Genomic DNA, 21,665 nt, shown 5'->3' with positions numbered 1-21,665 from the left:
TTTCTAATTCTAACATAATTTTTTAACTCGACGTCACTTGACGTCCCAATTTAAATTAAAGAGGGACATCACTTAAAGTGACGTCCGAGTTTAAAATCTAATTTTTTTTACACTTCTCTATTGAAAAGTATAGAGTGTGGATATTTATAAGTTATACAATAACATACAATTAGAGGTGTAAAATCCTAATGACACTTATGTGGAGTCTAGATAGAAGTGTAATTTTACACTCCCATTAGAGATGCCCTTACAAGAAGTGACATCATCTATCTAGACTCCACATAACATTTGCCATCATAAACAATTTAGGGAATAGCAAATTAGCGAGAAGTGGCGACCTCATAACATTCAAAAAGAAAACATTCTTGGATGACCATGATTTTGGCCAATGGGCATATGCATCGGTAGCGCCCATCAAGTTGTAATTTGGACTCTGTTTGTCCCAGCTCCCAACAAGAGCAGCGTGCTATGCAGAACTGATTTCCGTCCAAATTGGTCTCCACCACACACACATACATTTCCCTCAAAATGTGGTCAAACCATCGAAGTGACCTTTCTAAAATTTCCTTTGAAAATTTCACTCAAAACGTTTCCCTCCAAATTTACCCTCCATTTCCCTTTCAAATTTTCTATTGAAGTATTAAACCACCCATTCTGCGTTACATATTCCCCACACCAAATATCTAGTCAATTTCAACCATTTCCTAAGCTCCACATGGTATCCAATAACCTTAACCCCCCTCCTCTTCCTATACAATTTTGTGGTTCTGATTCTGATTCTAATTCTGATTACTCTCCTTCTTATACCCGTTCTAGTCCATATTCAAATCTTGTTCGTCATCATTTTGTTCAATCATCTTTGATAGAGCGTCATTCCCTTTTTCTGGTGCAACTAAATCTTCTATTAGCTACATATTTGGTAATGAAACAGGCTGAGGACAATGAAGACAGCGATGATGATGTGGATGAGGCGGAGAAGGAGAAGGAGGACGACAAAGGGGGTGAGGCTCGATGTGATAGTTCCAGCCTGGGTAGTAGGAATGAACACCATGATCCAATGTCTCCAAGGGTGTCTGTTAAAAGAAGGAAAATAGGAGCAGCAGAAGAGGTGTTGAAAGTGCATATAGAGAGTTGTTTGACAAAGCCACTTGAAGAGTTGCCCACAACAAGAGTTGGCTTTGTTTGTGAAAAATGTAGAGGCACTGGGTTTGTGCCTTGTCTTCAATGTATTGGAAGCTGCAAGGTACTGGAGGAAAAAGTCGGGGGTAAAGTGATAAGGTGTAGTAAGTGTAGTGAGGAGGGGTTGGTTCCTTGCTTAACCTGTAGGCTGTAGCTGATTAAAAATTTCGCCCTTTCAGTTGTCTTAAGTCTCTTTTTGTCAACATGGAGCTCTATCTAAGTTCCCTTGTTGGGTAGCCAACTAGCCATACCACCTATATGTTGCTTGTATGATTCTGTCTGTACTAACGAAATTAGCTTTTGAGTGCATTATTGGTTGTCGCTAGTGTAATTTAAAAAGAAATTCAACTAGCTGAAATTCTGAAATACGTACTTAAAAAGATCACAACAAAATTAAAGTTAATTTAGCTTTCACAAAAAGAGAACGGGAAGTCGAGAACACAAGGGACGTACTTTCAAAAAGTTACTTAACAAAATCAAATAACACAGGTACTAAACTGGAGTTACTGTCCTGATGAACAACTCTAAAATTTAAATATGACCTTATTCCAGGCAATTGAAGCTGTACATCTGATGTGATGATGAGTTTTTAGGCTTAAATATTTTCTGCTGAGGCACCTTGATTGATTTAGTCTAGTATGCTCAATTTCTGAACAAATACACATTTCTTGGAGGTTTACATATGAGCTTTCCCCTACATGTCAGGATCAGGCTTAACCTTAAGAAACTTAACCATTGGCTTTCAGTGCTCAGAATAGTGGTTGCCGGACCAGGCAACATTTTGAGTGCTTCACCAGACATTCTAGGAATGGCATACTGAAACCTTTCCAGATGGTATGACATCACTAATTATCAATATTCGACAAGCAACATATTTCTCTCAATGTTTGAAGACCAAAAGAATCAAACGGCCAAGTCATTCTTGATCTGAAGGTGATCACGTGAACTCTTGTCCAGAACTCAACACATCTCCCTGCAGATCACACCCGAAATGGCCGCTGAAGGCAACCGGCCTTCAATAACAAGAGAAAACAGGTTATATCACACTCCAAAGTGGAACCAACAGGAAATAGATTCAACAATCACTATTAAGCATAATGATCTGCAGTCTTATTCAAGCGTAGACAGTGAGATCTTTAATAACTCTCCTGACTTTTGCAAGTCAAACGTGTGAACCCTGAATAGACATGACTTAGCATTCAATGTTCAATGTGTGGCAAGCCCATTGAGATCGAAATCAAATAGAGGGAAAATGCCACTTACAAGTTTCAACAATCAAACCAGCTTAAAAGATACTTAACATCAGGAATCCCATTGCAATGCCGAAAAAAATCCCATAACTTGTCTAGGTCATGATAGAAAGTTAAAATAAAGAGGTTTGGAAGAGCGAAAGTCTTCACAACAGCACCTCTATCTAGATTTTCCCTCCAAAGGTAAGAAAGACCAGGAAGAATGTACGGACTCGAAATGAAGTCTCCAAGATAAAGACTCTAGTTTGACAATGGACATGGTAAACTAAAAAGAGGTTAGCAAGTGCCTGGGATCGTCTTAGTTTGCGATATCCAAAAAAGCATCACCTAAGTAACTTTCTTGTCAAAGAGAGCTATGAGCTGGATATTTGATTACTTTCACAAAGCTCTGTGACTCTCACGTGTAAAGTCCAATCTATCTAACTAGCCCCATCCTCTTCTTCTTCTTCTTTCTCCTGTTTCCTCTGTCTTCCAAATTGGAGGGACTTGGAAAATAATTTAGATCTGTCCACTCAAAAACTGCAACACGCGTGATACAAAAACTCGCCAACATGATCCATCATTAGTCATAACCTCTCTTCAGCCATGTTATATCATTCTTGGATTGCAATCAACATCCAGTGCCAATGTACAACCAGGTTTATCAATTTCAACTCATATAATTGCAACTACATTGACTCCACAAAAACTACACATTCTCATCTCATTATATGCAGATTTAGCATTTATCAGGCTCCACAACAAGAATAGTCACCATCCTTTCCCAAACTTGCATTTCTTGATTCTTACCGAAGAAACAGAAAGACAAATAACAAGTAATCCTAATCATATATACCTAGATCCATTTGTGGGTACAACAAGAAGACTGTAGTCCCACATCCATCATCTCCTTAGGAACACAAACATAACAAAGCAGCATCACCCATTCACCCTCACCATCACAAAGATCAACTCTAGACTCATGTGGAAACTATAAGAAAACTTAGATCATAATTTAACCAACACAACAAGAAGCAATCCCCCTAACCACTTGTGAATTAAAACTACTGAAACAGTAACCCCTTAAGTTTTTCATGCTTATAATCCTTATATCATCGTGTTTAAGAAACTCTGGGGGAGGAGGGTATGTTTGTTGATTCAGGAGAATCGATGTTGCACTTTGTTTTCGACTCGAAGAGAGGGGGGGGAGCAAATGGACACGCACTCTAATATCAGGCCTTATAACCCCAAAAGGGGGCAAGCTAAGCCACTCTAACTTTATATTCACAGGAAGATTCCTTCCTCCCATAACTCATCTTCTTTGTTGTTCTTATTTTGCTTTTTCCTTTCCACTATGATACAAGTTCAATCTATGTGGCTGTTTGGACTGATCCTTGTTCTTGATCATTCCACCACCACAACATTAATTACTAAAAGGCATCAGTAAAATTTGCCCAGAGATTCAAATTAAAAGAACAAACTGTAGAATATTTCCTTTAATTTTTCTAACGTTCATGGTGAGACTATTGGGTAATTTAACTGATGATTTTGTCGGGAAGCAATCATCTAATACACGCTCTAATCTTAAACAGATACTTGTAGGAGAATCAACATTTTTCTACTCAGACCCTACAACCTACGCGATACAACAGATTCCCAATATGATCTTGATTGCAATCAACATATATAAATATAAGGCAACCACATAGACTCTAAAATAGTAGTGAATCTAAAATAGGATACATACTTGAGCATTAAAAGTAGTTCTAATTCGACTGTTCTCCAAAACACAAATTTATTAACAAAAACAAGAAAAATTCATAACATAATAAGTACCTCGCAGAAGGTGGTGGTCCCAGGCATCCCCAATTTTATTCCAACACTAGTAATTCATAACAATTTAAAACTTAAAAAAAAAAACTCAATTAAGCTTCTGGGCTTTGTTCTATATTCTTCTTCCTCATTCCAGTAGCAGCAGGAGCAGCAGCACGTTGATGGAAAACATGAGTGAAATTAGCGGAAAGTTTAGAATAAAGAGAAACAACGGTAGAAATATTACCGTTAATTTCTCTAATTAAGGAGACATTTTTGGTCAAATTATCTGGTAATTTAGACTGGTGATTCTCGTTGACTTGTTGGATTAAGACTCGATTTTGGTCCAGTACTGATTGAACTTGGTTGAAACTTTTGCTAAATGTTTCCCATAATTCCACGTCACCTCGTTCGGTTTTGTTCTTGTTTGAATAATAATCGGTGTCCATGCAGCACCCACTTGACGATGATGACTCCACCGTTGTCATATAAATTTTTCTTTTTTTCTTTTCTTTTCTTTTCTTATTAGGAAGTGCTTTTCCTGTTGTTTATTCTTTCGCAAAACTCTCAAACATTTTTGGGCCAATGGACAACAACGAAAAGATTTTGCCAAACACAATCTTTCTAAAGTGTTTGGGGTATTTTCGACCTTTAAAAAGTAAGCCACCACGTCACAAGGGGTGGGAATTTGGCCTACCGACCCTAACCCGACCCAACCCTAAGCCTTCACAGAGTTTAGGGCGGGGGGTCCCGCCCTAATGTCTTCTAGGACAGGGCTAGAACTAAGATTTTGAAACATAGGCTCGCCCCTAACTAAGCCCTAATTATAGTTTCACACTTTTATTATAAATACACATACCATAATTGTCCAACTCTTTGTTAAATATTTTCAATTAAAATAATATTGTCATTTGTAATTTATCACTTACACCTGGCCAGACTTCTAATTATTTTATATAACAAAAATTTGTCAACCTAACAGCACCATAAAAAACAATGAGCATTAGCCTAATAAAAAATAAGACTTTATTCATTTGATCATTAAATCAAAGTCTAGAACTTATTATTCTCAATTTCTTTTCTCACTTACTTCTTATAAATTATATTTTTATTCACATCCAAGTCAAGTCTAGAACTAAAGGTTTCCTTCCATACCATTAAAGCGAAATACATAACAAGCATTTGTAACACAAAAACCAAAAAACAACTTTTGTCTAAAAAATAACATTTGTAAAAAGAATAAAATATATAGGCCCGACCCTAAAGCCTTTAAAGAAAGCTTAGGATAGGGTCAAGGCTTGAGATTTAGACTTGTGACTCGGCCCAATCCAACTCTATGCTGACTTTTTAGGGTCGGGCATACCCGACCTTAATATCTGAAAGGCTTTAAATGTTTTGGAATTAAGTTAGCTTCGCCTATTGCCCACCCCTAGTCACAAGTCACAACATCTTCTATTATTATTACGAGTTTTGCACTTTTGCTTGCTTTTCTAATTCACAATTTTGTTTGCTTACTTAATCACACAAGTATGCAAACTGCGCTAGGCATCAAGATTTTTTTTTTCCTTAAGTCTTGAAACCTGTCATTTGAGATTGATAATTAGCATGATTTTTATAAATTATAATTGTAATTATATAGGGGAGGCACATCTAATTTAACATAAAAAATAATAATGTTATTTAAGTGACATTAGGGAGTTTTTTTTTGAAATTATTAATAAAAGAGGGCTTGTTCTAGAAAAAAATGGAGAATAATTATATAATTTAAGTTATCTTAAGAGAGCTAAAGCAAATAAAAGGGAGGGATTTCTAATTTTTTGAGGAAGGTGTTTATAAAAGTGAACAAATGGGTTGCCCTCAAAACCCTGCTATCATATAGTGTAGAGAGAGATGGCGCAATATGCTTCCAAATCGAACGTCTGGAGAAATTGTTTCTGCAGCTGATCTACCACCGAGATACAGACCAAAAAGGCAATACACCTGATCTAAGAGTATCAAGGTCCTTCCTGCAGCTCTAAGCTCTTGACTCATACATGGAATACAAAAACTCGGCCCTGCATCAAACAGTTCAGTACTTTTGTCCCTTCTCAATCTGACAAACATTTTACATAATAACATCTTCGGGGTTGCGCTTAATTGGTTCTCCAACTGATTTCCTGTATAACTTTACGAAATAGTAATAGTAACAAAATAATGAATTTCTACCAACCTCGTCAACAAACTTACATGAAACAATCTCACATATTTGATCACATCCCTAACCAGTAAATTGATTGATAATGGTGCTCCGTAAGTAAACATATCACAGTATCATTAATGTGCATTTTCTTACGCACTGGCAGCCGAAACTTTCCTGCCTTCAGAAATGGACTCTATAACCCTACCTTTTTGTATCAAAGTTTATCATCAAAATCGGCTTTAGTCACAAATGAGATTACATATAAAGTGGCACGAATATACAGATTTCAATACCACCAAAATATCTTCTGCAAACAGTAATCATGCTTTACACACAAGCTGAAGATCTCAAAGTAACCAGACTAAAACGAACAGGAATCATCGTACATTAAAAATAAATACACATGTTACTGGTACATGTTGTATTGCTGTCATCTATTCTTTTTTGGAACAATACAAATTACAAGCCTATGTTTAGCAAGGACTAACTTTGATGGGATTTGGACAGAGGACTAGCTTATGTTTCCTATATCTACACTCCAGAATCTTTCCAGCTTTAGATAATGGAGATTTGAAGAGTTAAACAAAGTGCAGAAAAACCCGAGTCAGATCCTAAAATAAAACTACAGAGCGGTCAACAACAATCCAAGCTTTAGTGCTTTTCAGACCCCTGAAAAATGGCACTTACTCAGACTCATCCTCAGACTCCTCAAAGATGAAACTTTTCTGTCCATCCAGATTGATCAACACTATTCCCTTATTCTCTTCAGTCCATTTAATCCCACCCTTCTCTACAAGGCTGATGACCTGCAACATCATAAACAGCCTTAATTGAACCAAGTATGGAAGACATGGTAACTGTCCCAAAATTTGTTCAGATCACTCACCGACATGAGCAATAAAAAATGTGATATGCACAACCAATAGAATACTAAAAATTTCACTACCTGATTCTTCTGAAGCAAAATAAAATAACAATAATATATGCAAAGGTGTTTAAAGAAGATCACACCGATTGTTTCAGTTTGCCCTTTCCAACTCCATGAGTCCCGCATCCAGTGATAACCCTGAGAATTTGAACAGCTGGGGGGGAGAAAACGGGTCAGAAGAGGTAATAGATGTTGCTTCATAATGCACATGATTAACAGCAAAAAGAAGCACAAATATGTAATAAATGCTTACATGGTACATATGTTGTGAACAACAGGAGGTGGACTTTCAAAAGCCTAATCGCTTGTTTTACATGCTGCCCATGCAAATCAATTGTCACAGTATTCTGGATTTCCTTGTTTCTGCAAAATGCCAGTGCCTGCTCAGTTTATCATGTCTTGCACTGTAATAGGTTGAATTAAAACATTTTAAGTTACTTTCTTTTAAGCTGACCAACCTGACTTCAAATATCTCCTGGCTAGCCTTTTCATCAGCTACACAGGCAACTTTGTTGTGAACTTTCCCCTAACCAAACATAACATAGTCAAAACAACAAATTGAATGCTCCCACCCATGTCAGAGAAAAATTAGCTTCCTTAATTAGCCAGGAAAGGCTTATGTGGACACTTATCACAGAAGGCTGACACACAAACTGACACATATATACTAATAAGTAATAACAGACCTCCAATTACATTAAATAATTAAATGGACTAGGAATGCGCACAAAAACACCGATGGACAATTATAACGTATCTAAGCATATAATTCAGCCTCACAGTAAGATCATCCAGACCATCAAACGGGTCCCCAAATTAATGGCTCCAATAAAAATTCTCTCCTGCCCTTGGGCTATCGAAAATAAAACAAAACAAAACTCAATCAAAATCACCAAAAATATAAAAACAGGATAAAGAAAATGACAACTGACCAGAGAACCATTTGGGGGTTTTGTGTCGCTGGTGTCACTGGACTTATCATTACTTTTAGATTAAAAGAGAAACCAAACAAGGCAGGCAGATTTTAAGTAAAGCTGTTTTTTGATACTTCACACTCGTCAGTATGTACTACTACTGTCTATATTTTTGGCTTTATTTATCTTCTTTATTTTCTACTTCCAACTGATATAAAAATAATCATCACCCAAACAAAAACCAGAAGAATATATGGAAAAAAACCACTTTATTCTCTCTAGAGATCATTTTTTTTTTGTTGGTTTTCTTGAATCTATCATGATTTTATTATTTGTTTTTCTTTTGAAAAAAATATCAGAAAGAAGTAGTCAAACCTCTCACATGAAAGACCACTAGATTATTTTGGAAGATTTGAGAAAAGAGATTTTGGATATGGTTTAAGAAAGAGCATTAAAAAGAGAGGAGAGAAAAAGGAAAAAATTCCAAGTTGGTTGGTTTGAACTTTGAAGAAAAAGAAAACCCTAGATCCACCGTTGTCATATAAATTTTTTCTTTCTTTTCTTTTCTTTTCTTTTCTTATTAGGAATTTATTCTTTCGCAAAACTCTCAAACATTTTTGGGCCAATGGACAACAACGAAAAGATTTTGCCAAACACAATCTTTCTAAAGTGTTTGGGGTATTTTCGACCTTTAAAAAGTAAGCCACCACGTCACAAGGGGTGGGAATTTGGCCTACCGACCCTAACCCGACCCAACCCTAAGCCTTCACAGAGTTTAGGGCAGGGCTAGAACTAAGATTCTGAAACATGGGCTCGCCCCTAACTAAGCCCTAATTATAGTTTCACACTTTTATTATAAATACACATACCATAATTGTCCAACTCTTTGTTAAATATTTTCAATTAAAATAATATTGTCATTTGTAATTTATCACTTACACCCAAGGGTACTTCTAATTATTTTATATAACAAAAATTTGTCAACCTAGCAGCCATAAAAAACAATGAGCATTAGCCTAATAAAAAATAAGACTTTATTCATTTGATCATTAAATCAAAGTCTAGAACTTATTATTCTCAATTTCTTTTCTCACTTACTTCTTATAAATTATATTTTTATTCACATCCAAGTCAAGTCTAGAACTAAAGGTTTCCTTCCACACCATTAAAGCGAAATACATAACAAGCATTTGTAACACAAAAACCAAAAAACAACTTTTGTCTAAAAAATAACATTTGTAAAAAGAATAAAATATATAGGCCCGACCCTAAAGCCTTTAAAAGAGCTTAGGGTAGGGTCAGGGCTTGAGATTTAGACTTGTGACTCGGCCCGATCCAACTCTATGCTTGAACTTTAGGGCCTGACCCGACCTTAATATCTGAAGGGCTTTAAATGTTTAGGGTCGGACTAGCCCGACTCGGCCTATTGCCCACCCCTAGTCACAAGTCACAACATCTTCTATTATTATTACGAGTTTTGCACTTTTGCTTGCTTTTCTAATTCGCAATTTTGTTTGCTTACTTAATCACACAAGTATGCAAACTGTGCTAGGTATCAAGATTTTTTTTTCCTTAAGTTTTGAAACCCGTCATTTGAGATTGATAATTAGCATGATTTTTATAAATTATAATTGTAATTATATAGGGGAGGCACATCTAATTTAATATAAAAAATAATTATGTTATTTAAATGACATTAGGGAGTTTTTTTTTGAAATTATTAATAAAAGAGGGCTTGTTCTAGAAAAAAATGGAGAATAATTATATAATTTAAGTTATCTTAAGAGAGCTCTTCTAAATTATTAATAAAAAGAGGGGTTTCTAATTTTTATGAGAGAGGTGTTTATAAATTGAGCAAATAGAGAGATTTCAATTTGCCAACTCGATAGTAGAGAGTGGGTTCCTCAAAACCCTGCTATCATATAGTGTAGAGAGAGATGGCGCAATATGCTTCCAAATCGAACGTCTGGAGAAATTGTTTCTGCAGCTGATCTACCAGCGAGATACAGACCAAAATGGCAATACACCTGATCTAAGAGTATCAAGGTCCTTCCTGCAGCTCTAAGCTCTTGACTCATACATGGAATACAAAAACTTGGCCCTGCATCAAACAGTTCAGTACTTTTGTCCCTTCTCAATCTGACAAACATTTTACATAATAACATCTTCGGGGCTGCGCTTAATTGGTTCTCCAACTGATTTCCTGTATAACTTTACGAAATAGTAATAGTAACAAAATAATGAATTTCTACCAACCTCGTCAACAAACTTACATGAAACAATCTCACATATTTGATCACATCCCTAACCAGTAAATTGATTGATAATGGTGCTCCGTAAGTAAACATATCACAGTATCATTAATGTGCATTTTCTTACGCACTGGCAGCTGAAACTTTCCTGCCTTCAGAAATGGACTCTATAACCCTACCTTTTTGTATCAAAGTTTATCATCAAAATCGGCTTTAGTCACAAATGAGATTACATATAAAGTGGCACGAATATACAGATTTCAATACCACCAAAATATCTTCTGCAAACAGTAATCATGCTTTACACACAAGCTGAAGATCTCAAAGTAACCAGACTAAAACGAACAGGAATCATCGTACATTAAAAATAAATACACATGTTACTGGTACATGTTGTATTGCTGTCATCTATTCTTTTTTGGAACAATACAAATTACAAGCCTATGTTTAGCAAGGACTAACTTTGATGGGATTTGGACAGAGGACTAGCTTATGTTTCCTATATCTACACTCCAGAATCTTTCCAGCTTTAGATAATGGAGATTTGAAGAGTTAAACAAAGTGCAGAAAACCCGAGTCAGATCCTAAAATAAAACTACAGAGCGGTCAACAACAATCCAAGCTTTAGTGCTTTTCAGACCCCTGAAAAATGGCACTTACTCAGACTCATCCTCAGACTCCTCAAAGATGAAACTTTTCTGTCCATCCAGATTGATCAACACTATTCCCTTATTCTCTTCAGTCCATTTAATCCCACCCTTCTCTACAAGGCTGATGACCTGCAACATCATAAACAGCCTTAATTGAACCAAGTATGGAAGACATGGTAACTGTCCCAAAATTTGTTCAGATCACTCACCGACATGAGCAATAAAAAATGTGATATGCACAACCAATAGAATACTAAAAATTTCACTACCTGATTCTTCTGAAGCAAAATAAAATAACAATAATATATGCAAAGGTGTTTAAAGAAGATCACACCGATTGTTTCAGTTTGCCCTTTCCAACTCCATGAGTCCCGCATCCAGTGATAACCCTGAGAATTTGAACAGCTGGGGGGGAGAAAACGGGTCAGAAGAGGTAATAGATGTTACTTCATAATGCACATGATTAACAGCAAAAAGAAGCACAAATGTGTAATAAATGCTTACATGGTACATATGTTGTGAACAACAGGAGGTGGACTTTCAAAAGCCTAATCGCTTGTTTTACATGCTGCCCATGCAAATCAATTGTCACAGTATTCTGGATTTCCTTGTTTCTGCAAAATGCCAGTGCCTGCTCAGTTTATCATGTCTTGCATTGTAATAGGTTGAATTAAAACATTTTAAGTTACTTTCTTTTAAGCTGACCAACCTGACTTCAAATATCTCCTGGCTAGCCTTTTCATCAGCTACACAGGCAACTTTGTTGTGAACTTTCCCCTAACCAAACATAACATAGTCAAAACAACAAATTGAATGCTCCCACCCATGTCAGAGAAAAATTAGCTTCCTTAATTAGCCAGGAAAGGCTTATGTGGACACTTATCACAGAAGGCTGACACACAAACTGACACATATATACTAATAAGTAATAACAGACCTCCAATTACATTAAATAATTAAATGGACTAGGAATGCGCACAAAAACACCGATGGACAATTATAACGTATCTAAGCATATAATTCAGCCTCACAGTAAGATCATCCAGACCATCAAACGGGTCCCCAAATTAATGGCTCCAATAAATACTAAACACAGCCAGTAGGGATAAAGGTGCCCGGACCAAATATAATAGGTGAAGTGCTCAAAACACAAGCACTATTTCTATTTTATGTAGGTTGTTATCAACACATATTGATGAAAATAATTTTTCACTGCTCTGAGCAATTTGTGCTTTGTAAGGAATACCTGTTCTGAAAGATAGGATGCATAGCTCCGTTGTCCATTTGAATATGCAGTTGCAGCCTGAAAGACTTTATATTTCCTGGTTAGTAAGCAGTCGAAGTTATCTTAAACTTGAAGAACTACATTAAAGCCAAATCAGCTTGCCTTTTGATAATAGGATTTCATCGCATCATAGTTCTGAGTTGCAGCCTTTCTCAAAACGTGATAATCTTCTCCTTTAACTACAAATCAGAAGGAGAAAGAGAGAACAAAAGAACTATAAGCTTGTCCTGGAGTATGAATCCAATATCAAAGAGGACTAACATAGATATATACATTCAGCAAGACCAGGTTTCATAAGTTTAAAACTGTAATCCACATGCTTTAATGAATCGGAAAACTTAAAATTGCAGCATGCGATCCCAACTAATTCATACCAAAAGGTACTTTATTCAACAGATTTTTAGATGCATGCAGTACATGACATCTACATCAACTATTTGAAGAGATGCATGCAGAAAATGACACGAATATCAAGTCCAACTAACCACAGCAGTCTTAACTAAAAACAGCACAGCAAAAAGTCATTATGTGCCAAGATACCTAATACTGGTTAATAAGGTGGAGCCTTATATTTTATCTTCCAAGAAATCCAAGATAAGCACTTGTGGTACTCCAAAATAGGTGAAAGATTACCAAAAGGTTCTTCACAACCGAGTCACCGTAAGTTTAGTAAGCAAGAACATTAATAAGCATTTTAATTTCTATCGAAAATGTTACTACAAAGCCCAAGCATGATCATAGTCAACATCAAGCAAAATGAAAAGTTAAATCAAGGATCAAGTCCAAAGTAGGATTCCTACCTTGAACCAAACTAGAAACAAGAATATGAGACTCAGATCAAAATGCATAGTATGTGAAATTTACCATATTCAGTGTTCTGCAGAGGTTCAGCACAAAGTTTTGCCCTTGGACCAAAAGACTCCATTTTCTTTACTACATTCTTCCAGTTCATACCGTCAGGTTCATGCTCAGAACGCTTGGGAATACTAAACAAAGACTCCAAGACTGTTTGAGGGAGGCTTGTTTCTGTAGATGTTGACTGACTCTTACAGTGTTTTTTAGGTCCAACAAGAACCTCTAAATAACCCCTGAACCAAAAATATATAACATAAATTAACCACATTTCTTTTGAACTCCTTGAAAACATACATGCATTTACTAGCATAAGAAGAGAAACTAGCTGGACACCTTACCTGCACCAACACACATATTGCTTATGCAAATACACATGAAACACATCCACTTCATTAAACGAACAAAAACCAGTTAGACAATACAACGTTTATTTCTAAAAGATTTCCTCCATTAATTAAGTAATTAACTAAACTTAATCTACTAGCAGTTTCATATAGCAAATTGAGTAATATGAAACATCCATGCCATTTGCGAGAATATCACAATCTTCTTTGGCTTCGGTAATAGTAAGAAAAAAAATACATAGATACCTAGGGGCCGTTTGGCAACCATTATAAGAATCCATTACATGATTAATAATCTTCATAATTCATTTTGCATACAAAAATACTCGTTTGGTAAAAATATTTAGAAACCATTATCTCATTCACAAAATGAGATAATCCATTAAAAAAAAAACTAGCTTAAAGAATGGGAAACAGAAATTGTGAAGCTTCCCTCTTGAAAGGAGCTACCTTATTTTATTTCTTTTTTTGTTTTTGGCAGTTTCTCTTTGCAATTGTATCATAATCAAAAAATTTAAAACTCATCTAGTATCTCACTGTTTGGTATCATTTATTTCAAAAAGATTTATATCAATATTCATTATATTAAAACTAAGTTTGAAAACATAATTAATGTACTTAGAATGGTTGCCATACGGCGCCTTAAGGTAGATTCTACTTAAGAAAGATGTTCACTAGCAAGCAATTTCAGAACAAACATTGTCAGAAGAGTTTAAAGACCTGAGTAAGATTATCGAGCCTATAAGAATTTTGTTTGTTAACCACAAATCAGAGTCTAAGAGAAAGTGACAAACCAAAAATGTTTTTATACTCTACTTCCTCACATGATCTGCTTCACCCAAAAGAACTAATTACAAATACCCAAAAAAATAATAAATTAATTAATTAAGTTAACACGTCATCTGTATATCTAGTAACTATACGAACAGCAATTATGATGTAAAATATGAGATAAATAACACACTAACTGCATGCCAATAATTTCAAAAGAGTGTGCCAAGCATGAACTATGAAAATTGTGGGTACTATCACCAAACGATATAGTGAATGGATATTGAGAATGTTATTTTTTTAAAAAAAGAACCATATATAATACATTTGAACAGTTTCTTTTGCTAAATCATCAATGATTATAACTCTTCTACAAAGAGTAGATTATATTTAACAAGTGGGAGGCCAGGGTCTCTGTCCATATGATAGTAAGGGCACGTGGAGCAGCCTCGCAGCCAACTCCATGCCAATAGATATCCAATTTGTAAGTTCTTTTCTAATGTATTCAAATCAGCCACCCAACCTAGTTCCATGTTGATTGGAATTATAAACTTTCCCTTACTTTAATAAAAATAATAACTCCTAAAAACATGGTACTCCACTTAGTTAGTATGAGGCACCAAACACGACCTACATTTTCTTTTGACTTTGGATATAGCATGCCTGCCAAGGATATTCGTTCAGAATATAAGGACATAGTTATCAGAATGACATCCAATAAGTTGGACAATATGGCAGACTCAACTATTTGAGGCTCAAAAAGCATTACCGAAACAAAATAAGTGAAATTTCAATAATGGTAGAAACATTGGTTATAAAGAAAAAAGATTGGTGCTAGATGTATGATAACACTTTCATACTTCCATACCTCGTTATAAAGCAAGCAAAAAACAAGCATATTTATATTAAGCTACCTTCGATCATAGCCTGACGACTGTAGAATTTGCTGAACTTCTTCTTCAGAAAGATTAAAAGTTGAATCTGACATCTGAAATATATTTATTCATATATCAGGAATAAAAGTGCAAAAAACATACCATCTGCTCTGTTTACAAAACTTATTGTTATCAATCTGTAAAACAATGTTCTAATTTCTACCAAAACATCCTAGTTACGCAATAACTTCAAACGGACATTCGTTATTGGAACAAACAATTATTTTAAAATATACTTCAAAACAACTCTGTGAATTTGGATATATATTTGCATTCCACTAACTCTAGGAAGTCAGATTGATATGAAAAATCCAGATGTCCCATGACCACTAGTGTAATGTGTATTGAGTAACAACAAAGAGAGTGTTGTTCTTTGCTAGTTGCCAAGTCGTAGGTCTCAGAATTTAACTAATGTTGAGTCAAACTTTAATTGGTTCCCATGCTAACACTTTTCTTTACCTTAATTAAGTGAGACAAGTTTACTTATAATCCATCACTGCATTACTTTGTAGTTTGTACTAAAAAGCAATAATCTATCAAGAGTACCTGTTACCTGTCCTATATTTCTATTTTTTAGGACTTGGGTTTGCAGGGAAAAAAAAATTAAAACCTCAGATATAATCTCCAAGATGAAGCAATAAAATGACAAGTTAACAGCACTTAGGTAAAACGGGAAATAAAATAATAACAAGGAAGCTTGGAGTATACAAGAAGTGGGGCATTGTTTGTGCTTTCCACAGGCAACTCAAAACGAAAGGGCAAAATGAGACAGATGGGATACATGAGAAAACAGGTTTATGTCTACTTCATTCTAGAACATTTCAATTGTTCACTTCTCCCAAGTTTTAAAACTAACTAACAAACAACATAGTATGGTGGATGTTATGTTCAGATTCAAAAGTGCAACACATTACTTGGTATTTGGCTAAGTTGTCCTCTCCACTGTCATCACTTTCACTGAAGTTTCTTGAATCCTCAGAAATTTGGCTATAATCACCATAGTGTCCATCATTTAACTGGTTAGGGGATGATGCAGATAAGTCAAGCAACACATCTGAAGCCTGGAAAAGTGAAAAGCTAAATACTATTAATACGAAAAATACCACTTTAAATAGAAACAAAAAGGCACTCGCGTAAGCATTTTTCTCATCTTGCAATATCACTCACCTAGACCAAACTAAAAATAGCAAGCTAATCACATAAACTATATCTTTAGGTACCATCCCAGTTTGTCATCTATTCATTATATATCTATGCTTATTTAAATAGACAACATCCATAAAATTTTCTGAAAATATTTCTTAAGGATCTTCACTAAACCAAAGTATGTATTTGCCCAGGAGGAACGTATTTACTGTATTAATGCCCATCTTTTTATTAGGGGTACCTTATCATATGAATCCGTTAATGCTCACTTTTTCGAAAGGTCACAGACCAATGAGAATGTTTTAAAGTACAGGGGTTTTAAAATAACCCACCAAGATAATTATGTTAAATGCAAGTTCAGTAGGATTACGGTAGAATTTAATTTAAGTATTTAACAATATGTAATACCTCCAAACAATCATTCTTTATGGGATAGATAGAATTGGATACACACATCTACACAAGTGTAAACACTAAACACAACTCCAAGGACAATTATATTTTTTTGGTAGCAACTCAAAAGCAACAGCCATTATTCGACAAGTAAAGTGTCCAAGGAGGAGGTGTAACACCAAGTCACCAACAATAAGGCCTTAGCCATTGTCAAATCCCTTCAATGACCTAAACATTGCGATAAAAAGCCAATATTTGGAATGATCTCTAAGCAGTAAGTACGTTCCAGGGAACAAGAGAAAACAAACAAAAAACACAAGAAAAGAAGTCAACCAGATAATTTAGAGATTACGCGTTCAAAATTTTGTCACGGATCAATTGCTTTTCTTTTTCTTTTTTTGGATCGGTAAAATTCAATTCATTAAAAGCATAAAGATATAGTGTTGCAAATACTAGGCTAAGTAGCAGGGAGCTAATCAATGCCCAAGAAGATCCCTTATGCCCGGTTACAAACCCTTTTATACTACAAGGGTATCCCAATTACAAATAAAGTCTTGGTAGGTCACCCCTTTGAAACATGGGTTAGCATATGCCTAATCGTGTAACTCCTCTTTGATCCCTTCCACTATCTTGTGGATGTTTTTTCTAGTTGCTCAAATATTCTTGTGTTCCTCTCCTTCCACAAGTTTCAAACGATAGCTCTAAAGAGGTGTTCAGCAATCCATGATGCTTTGTTAGAAAGTGGTGGTAGTATGAGCTTACTACTTAGTGCTTCTTTGATATTAGAAGTTGCCCTCCAAGGTTTAAGGAATGATGGGAAAAAAGTCTCAAACATTCTTCGAAAAGGCACTAGTAAGAAGGAGATGATCCACTCTCCTCACTCACTTTGCAAAGTGGGCAAACATTGTGGAGGTCCCTATTCTATTCAAGACATCAATGGTTTTAATTCTCCCCAAGAAAGCAAGCCAACAAAAGAAAGCCATTTTAAATGGAATCGATTCCGCCCAAACGTTATGAATTATCTCTTCGTCTTCTAGGTTGTGCAAATCATACTCTTTAGCCAACACATGATAGAACGACCGTATCGAGAACTCCTCTTTGTTGTCCCACAACCAATTTCTTCTATCCACCTCGCCAAACTTCTCCTCTTTTTTATAAATGCTAACAAAAAATGATGCATAGGATTCAAGTTCATTTAGATCTCTTCTTAAAGCCACATTCCACTCAACTCTTTGCCCCCCTCGTTCCATGTAATCCGACACCAATATTTTTTTTATTAGTAGCCAACATGAAGATATCACTAAATTTCTCCTTCAATGATATTTCACCTATCCAAATGTCATCCCAAAATAAAATAGATTCTTCGGTGCCCGGTGTACAGGTGATACTTTTGACGAATTTGTTCTATCCATCCACAATGCCCCTTGAAAGAGTATTTCCATAAGAATTTGTACGTTCCTTCACAATCCATTTGGTAGCCCTCTCACCATATTTGTCTACCACCACCCTTCGCCATAAATGCCCTTCTTCCTCTCCAAATCTCCACAACCATTTTGCCATCAATGCTTGATTCATGAGTAAGATGTGCTTGCACCACAAACCTCCCTCATCTTTAGAAAGACAAAGCTGATCCCACTTCACAAGATGATGGAGATTTGGTGAATTTGGCCTAATTAGGTGTGTTGTTTTTCTATTTACTGTTTTGTATTGACAATTTCTACTTTAACGAACAAAAAACGAGAGGGGGGTAGACAATGCTCAAATGCAGGAGCAAATGCTCAAATGCAGGAGCAAAAAGGTAACAGTTTCAACATGAACTTGGCCAAAACAAACCACAAATTTATGAATTCCACATTATTTCCCAGTGACTCGCTACCACAGCACTGTTTGATAGGCAATGTCTACGGTTTTAAGATCAAAAGAATATGTTTCTACTTTCTACATATAATGTTGCCTAGTCAAATAGGTAAAATATCTATCACTAACTGCAATCCCAAGGGCTTTTGTACCAAAAAAACATGATGCATGGTGAGTCCACTACAAGTGAAACTCATTAAAAATGGGTCAAAAATATCTCAAGAATATGATCCTTATGAGAAAACGATCATTAACAGCGGCAAAAACAGTTGTTTCAGGTAAGCAGGTTTCAGATGAAAATTAAATAGATCAATTGCTAAAGGTGGTTTGATTGCAAAAGGAATTTTCCCTGGGAAACCCACATTTAGATCTTCACGACATTAAATCATACAAAGGAATTGTAAACCTATGAAGCACTGATACGTCTGTAAGGGTGAAGTATCGGTGTCCGATACGTGTCCGACATGGATACGCCCGATACGCGTCCAATACGTGTCAGATACGCGATTTGGAGTATCCAATTTTATAATTAATTTTTTTAATTTCCGACACGCGGGGGACACGCCAAAATAATAATCTCACAAAAAAATTTTGGAACTTCAAAAAAAAAAAACAAGTGAAATAAAATCCAAGATAAGAAGAGATGCAAGAGAAGAAAGATGAAGTGATTAAGTGATACCGACTAACTAATTTTAATCTGCAAAAAAAGGGAACTTCCTTTTAAAACCTTATACATGTAAGTTGCTTGCAGTGTTATACACTTACACATGTAAGTTGCTGCTTAATGTGTTTGAATTGGTCATTTTATGAAGTAGAATTGCCATTTTAATTTGAATTTGATGAAAAATGCTCAATTATATAATATTTATATATATATTATTCAAACGTGTCCATGACGTATCCGTGTCCTATATTTTTGAAAAATGTCGTGTCCACGTATCCGTGTCGTGTCGTATCCATGTCATGTGTCAATATCCGTGCTTCCTAGTTGTAAACCACCTTCCAAGAGATTTCATGAAGAACTTTTCAATAGATGTTCCCATGCCATCACTATGTAATTTTCCCATTAAATAGTTTATAAAGGTTGGGGAAAACTCCCTTGTATGATCATTATCTCGTGAAACTCTCTACTGAAAAATGTGTTTCCCAGGTAAAATCCCCTTCTGCAATGACACACCCTAAATCATTATCATTGATTTAATTCATTGTTTCATGTGTGTTCTATTACTGTTGAAAGTTGAAATAGTAGCTACGTTTTTCCACTTCATAGATTAATGCAAGCAGACACATCAGTCCATTACTAATGAAAATGCTATACCTTTTCAACATCATATCCACACTGACCTGCAAGAACAGATCTTTAGGTTACTAACCATACGAGTCTTTATAAATATAAATCAATAAGACAAGAACGTAAACCACTGCATAATTTCTCATTAACTAAGAAGTACTACAAAGATCTTCATGCCACAAGTAGACCTAATCAAAATACTAGTGAGAAATATGAGTGAATGAAGAACTAACTTCAATTAATCAAACAAAGGTCCAGAGTCTTTTGTGGGTCTCCCTAGCATTATAACATTCTACATCCATGCTTTATTCCAGGATCTGGCTGACATGGGTAGGCATTCATTATCTACTCTTGAAATCCATCCTCAACAATAAACCATGTCTACATATTTTGGAAACCATACATTCTCTTATAATCATATTCTTAATCTTAATACATCTCCCATGCAACCCATAAAAACAAAGTGCCACAGCAGATATTTAAAAGGCCACTTAAAAAAGATATAAAACGAAGGGTTGCTCCACTGAACTCCTATATAGTTAATCTTGTCTATAATGGCCATCAGTGGCCAACTAACAAAGCTCGCGAATGATATGGCATTCTTTCGTTTGAAACTTTTTCATTATTTGTTATAAAAAAAAACAAAAGAACTTACATAAAACATCTCTGACAACAGCCATGCTAATCTCACAATCATCCCCAAGCATAGAGCACAAAAACTGCTCCGCTTCCTCCTTATTCACCCCTTTCATTTTCTCATACCCCCCAAACTTCTTACTTCCATGCCAATTAACAGGACTATCTCTCACATACCCTTTGTCAATAACATTTGCCACACTCCCAGCAGAGGCCACAACTCTTTTCTGCTTATTCTTATTATTATTATTATTATTGTTCCCACCTCCAAAACCCTTGCCACGTGTCTGAATCACAACATCTGGCTCCCAAAACATATCTGACGAGTTTGAACTCGAACTCGTTGTCCAAATATCATCACTATTTGAATTATTTGAACTAAACTCAAACGACGAACTAGAACTCGCCACGTCGCCAGTTACATTCTTAAATGACATCAATGACAACAAATTTTCAATCCCTTCTTCTTCTTCTTTCTTATCGTTTTTCTCATGATTCACTTTTGCTTTTTGTGAAGAAGAAATGGGTCTTCCTTTTTTCTTCTTTTGACTACGTCCCATAATAATAGTCAACGGTCAGAGATCGGATTGGGGGGTTTTTGAAATTGATCAGAGTTGTTAAAGTTTTTTGAAAACCCTAATTTTGTTAAAAGAGAAGAAAAAGTTGGAGAAGAACAAAATGAGGTCATGGAAATTTTTATTAACTGAGCTCGTGGTTGTCCGTTGTGGTGATGACGTTTTTTTTTTTTACTGTTGAGTTATTTTAAGTAAGTTACCAACGGTTAAAAAATTACGGATTGTTTAGATTTTAGAATCTAATAAAGTAGGATTAGAATAGAATCTGGTACCATCGAAAAAAAAAGGGGATGCTCCCGAATATATCGGATTAGAATAGAATCTGGTACCATCGAAAAAAAACAGGGGATGCTCCCGAATATATCGGATTAGATAATTTTATAAGGCTGCTTCAATGATTTTAAAAGTATATTTTAGGAAATTGTGAAACTGTT

General features: G+C 35.5%; 1 protein-coding gene and 1 long non-coding RNA gene across 2 annotated transcripts; both read right to left on the bottom strand.

Annotated features, from left to right (window-relative positions):
- Positions 1–1,629: 1,629 nt before the first annotated feature.
- On the bottom strand, positions 1,630–4,817 carry LOC147489655 (uncharacterized). Its single transcript, XR_015202205.1, has 2 exons — positions 4,245–4,817; positions 1,630–2,192 (listed from the first exon to the last, which is right to left on the bottom strand). It is a non-coding gene; the product is annotated as an uncharacterized LOC147489655 (long non-coding RNA).
- A 2,155-nt stretch (positions 4,818–6,972) lies between these two features.
- Positions 6,973–21,504, bottom strand: LOC147489654 (SMR domain-containing protein At5g58720-like). The gene is made up of 15 exons (XM_086574696.1): positions 20,676–21,504; positions 20,048–20,073; positions 16,248–16,394; positions 15,313–15,386; positions 13,293–13,516; positions 12,531–12,607; positions 12,390–12,446; positions 11,853–11,920; positions 11,648–11,757; positions 11,478–11,548; positions 11,153–11,272; positions 7,786–7,853; positions 7,581–7,690; positions 7,411–7,481; positions 6,973–7,205 (listed from the first exon to the last, which is right to left on the bottom strand). Exons 1-15 carry the CDS (start codon positions 21,214–21,216, stop codon positions 7,083–7,085), a joined length of 1,887 nt encoding a protein of 628 aa, XP_086430822.1. The 5' UTR covers positions 21,217–21,504; the 3' UTR covers positions 6,973–7,082.
- Between the last annotated feature and the right edge of the window lie 161 nt (positions 21,505–21,665).

This window comes from Coptis chinensis, chromosome 7 (assembly GCF_015680905.1).
Source record: "Coptis chinensis isolate HL-2020 chromosome 7, ASM1568090v1, whole genome shotgun sequence".
In the NCBI taxonomy this organism is placed as follows: Eukaryota; Viridiplantae; Streptophyta; class Magnoliopsida; order Ranunculales; family Ranunculaceae; genus Coptis; species Coptis chinensis.
The sequence above is the reverse complement of the archived record's forward strand: the minus strand, read 5'-3'. Positions and strand labels throughout refer to the sequence as shown.